General features: G+C 41.6%; 1 protein-coding gene across 6 annotated transcripts in view; it reads right to left on the bottom strand.

The window, feature by feature from the left end:
* ZNF420 (zinc finger protein 420) overlaps nt 1–3471 on the bottom strand; it is a 68962-nt gene extending 65491 nt beyond the window's left edge. For 2 of the 6 annotated variants that reach the window (XM_005879929.2, XM_014528078.1), the window contains exons 1-2: nt 3250–3468; nt 1846–1895 (exon numbers count right to left, since the gene is read on the bottom strand). Coding sequence is in view for 2 of the 6 variants with exons in the window: in XM_014528078.1 (XP_014383564.1) it covers nt 1846–1869 (24 nt within the window). In the remaining 4 variants the exon portion in view is untranslated. Of the gene's footprint in view, nt 1–1845; nt 1896–3249 lie in introns of those variants that run through there. The other 4 variants (XM_014528082.1, XM_014528079.1, XM_014528083.1 and 1 more) reach the window with 4 other exon arrangements.
* Nucleotides 3472–3505: the final 34 nt, after the last annotated feature.

Here is a 3505-nt window from a genome sequence, read left to right as displayed (position 1 = left end):
CCCAGTGGGAGGTGTGCAGGAGGCAGCTGATTGATGTTTCTCTCTCATCGATGTTTCTAACTCTCTATCCCTTTCCCTTCCTCTCTGTAAAAAATCAATAAAATATATATTTTTTAAAAAGGACATAGAAATGGCCAAGAGACACATGAAAATATGCTCAAAGTCACTAATTATCAGAGAAATGCAAATTAAAACCACAATATCACCTCACACCTGTCAGAATGGCTATTATCCAAAAATCAACAAGTGCTGGCAAGGATGTGGAATAAAGGGAACACTAGTTCACTGCTGTTGGGAATGCAGATTAGTGCAGCCACTATGGAAAATAGCATGGAGTTTCCTCAAAAAATTAAAAATGGAACTTCTGTTTGACCCAGAAATCCCACTTCTGGGAATATATCCTAAAAATCCCAAAATACCAATCAGAAAGAATATACATACCCCTATGTTCATAGCAGCATTATTTACAATAGCTGAGATTTGGAAACAGTCCAAGTGCCCATCAGTAGATGAATGGATTAAAAAAAACTGTGGGACATTTACACTATGGAATACTATGCAGCTGTAAAAATGAGGGACCTCTTATCCTTTAGGGCGGCATGGATGGACCTGGATAATATTATATTAGGTGAAATAAGGCAATCTGAGAAAGATAAATATCACATGATCCCATTTACTTATGGAATCTAATGAACAAAATTAATTGACGAACAAAATAAGACCCGAAGCAGGGAGGCATGGACCAGACTGACATACCTCGATGTGGGGTTGGGGGGATGTGAAGAGATAAACCAAAGTACTTATATAGCCCATGGACACAGGCAATAGGGTAGTGAAGACCTGGGGTGGTGGGAACGGGGTGGGAGGAGAGGGTGCTTTTTTGGAAGGGGAGAGGAGAGGAATGGGAGATATCTGTAATATTATCAACAATAAAAAATATATATATTAAATAAAAAGTTAAAGATTCAACTAAATGCTGCCAACAAGAAATGCACATAGAAGCATGGAACAGACTGCTGAATCTCAGAGGGAAAGCGGGTAGGCAGCAGGGCGGGGAGGAGAGGAGATTAACCAAAGAATTATATGCATATATGCATGACCCGTGGACACAGACAATAGTGTGGTAAAGGCCTGGGGGGAGGGGGCAGAGGAAACAGAGACAGAGGAAATGAGTGCAGGGAAGGAAAAAGGGGACATCTGTCATACTTTCAAATAATAATTATAATTTTTTTTAAAAGAAATGCACTTTAACCATCAGAATACAAATAGGTTAAAAGTAAAAGGATAGAAAAAGATATAGCATGTTAACACTAATGTAAAAAGCTGGAGTGGCTACATTAACTATCAAACAAAGTAGAGGTTCCAAGCAAAGAATATTACTGGGATAAAGGATACTATTTCATAATGATTAAAGGGGCCAATCCACCATTAGGACATGTAATCTAAAATATTTATGTACCTAATAGTAGGGCTTCAAAATAGATGAAGCAGAAACTGACAGATTTTGAACTGAAGACAGAATAAATTACATAAGATTGGCAAGTGATAATTTTTAGCAGGTTCATTATACTTTCGTGTACATTTGAAAATTTTAAAATGTTAAAAAAAGACTATGCTGCTATGTCAGAAATATGAATTTCAAATCCATTATTCCTTAACTTAACGAATATTGGGAAGCATCTATCACAATTTACTGCTCATATTCCTTGCTCCCAATCTATAGAAAACTGCCTTGTCCCTGCATTATTCGAAAACACTTTAGCTAGGAAATTTCAAAAAGAAAAAGATTCCTATGTCCTGTAACAAACAGAGGGAGATCAGGAAATAGAGAAAACATCTACTCACCCTGGACTTTGATTTTGAATGCATAACAGCCCTTTTTCCTCCTCTGGGCCCTACTCTCAGGAAAAGAAAATGGAATTATGAAATATGAGGCCTTTCTTAGGTCATATTCTAAATTAGACCATACCTTTGTCTGTCTCCCATCCCCCAATCTACCCTCATTTAACATGGAGAGCAGTCAAAACAGTCCTCCACTTTCTGTGTCAGAAAGAAAATTACAGCTGTCTTGGGCTAGAATTAATTTCTGGATTCAAAGTTGTACACTGGAAACAGACCCCTACAGGGGAGTGTTACAAGTTCTTAAGTGTGTGGCTTGCCTCATACAGCACACTCTCTGAAAGCCCATTACATTTATAAGTGGCCTTTCTTTAAGGTATTACCAGCTCTAAAATTCTCATCTCAAGACCAGGTCTGTGGCTTAGAAATAACTCATTCACAGGCTCAAATTTCTGACTTCTTGTCACTTCTTGCATCCAATACCCAAAGTGAGAAGGCACCAGAAAGCAGCAAGGAACCTACAACTGCAATCCCAGGGTGAAGTAAGGATACAGAATAAAGCAATCAATAGAGACCATGTCTGAATGGGGGAAAGGGAGAGGGTCCTCACTGTGGCCAGAAGAGAAAGAAGTCCTCAGGGAAGGACAAAGCCAGGTGGGACTCATGACCCACAGGCCGACTCTACCCCAGAATAAACCCCAGAAATACCAAAAAACAATTTTACCTCTGTATCCCACTGAACTCTCATATGGGCACAGACCATAAAATATACAAATGATGACACAAAGGGACACAATCCCATTTCCAGCCACACAGCCAGAGTCACATTCACCATGTTAATACTATACTGTCAGATCACCTAGTCTTAAACAAAATCCTATCATACACAGAGTATACACACAACCTCATTCAAGCACATCCAAGCACCCTGTCAGGGACACACAATGGCCCAAAACACCCTTTCACAGCAGCAATTTTACTCTTTTCACAATCTCGAAGACAACACAGCCACACAGTCATACAATCAGTCAGAAAAACACAACCAAGTACCAGGTCGAGGAAAAAGCAGTCACAAACACTAAACCACAGCAACATTTGTAACACTTCAAAGTCACAGGAAAACCCCAGTAATACACATGATACGATCACATCCACAACCTCAAAGTGACACAAGAATATCTAAACACCCTTTCACAACAGCACTGTCGCGGACCTGTAACAACACCAATCATAGCCGTATTATCAAACCGTCACTTAAACACAAACACTTAAACACAAAACCACCGTCGCGCACGCCCATTCACTTAGACAAGTCACCAACACGTCACGCTTGTCTCACAATACAAATCCACAAGAGACACGGCCACACAAGAAATTACACCGACTCTTCCTCCGAGCATTGCCGCCCACCTCGACAGAAGGTGCAGTTCAGGATCGCCCTCGGGGTCCAGTGCGACTTCGGCTTCGCGGGTCCCACCAGCGCTGGCCCTAGCTCCTCCACAGATACAGCTCTCCCCCAAAGCGAGGCCCCCAAGTCGCGCGAACAAACGGAAAGGAAGCCGCCTTCGGAAGCGGGGGCTCTGGGAAATGTAGTCCAACCACCGGAAGGCTGTGGCTGGCCGGCGAAGACGCTAAAAGACACAGCCACCTAGCGGGGCTCGCGGAT

This window comes from Myotis brandtii, unplaced genomic scaffold (genome assembly GCF_000412655.1).
Source record: "Myotis brandtii unplaced genomic scaffold, ASM41265v1 scaffold616, whole genome shotgun sequence".
NCBI lineage: Eukaryota > Metazoa > Chordata > Mammalia > Chiroptera > Vespertilionidae > Myotis > Myotis brandtii.
The sequence above is the reverse complement of the archived record's forward strand: the minus strand, read 5'-3'. Positions and strand labels throughout refer to the sequence as shown.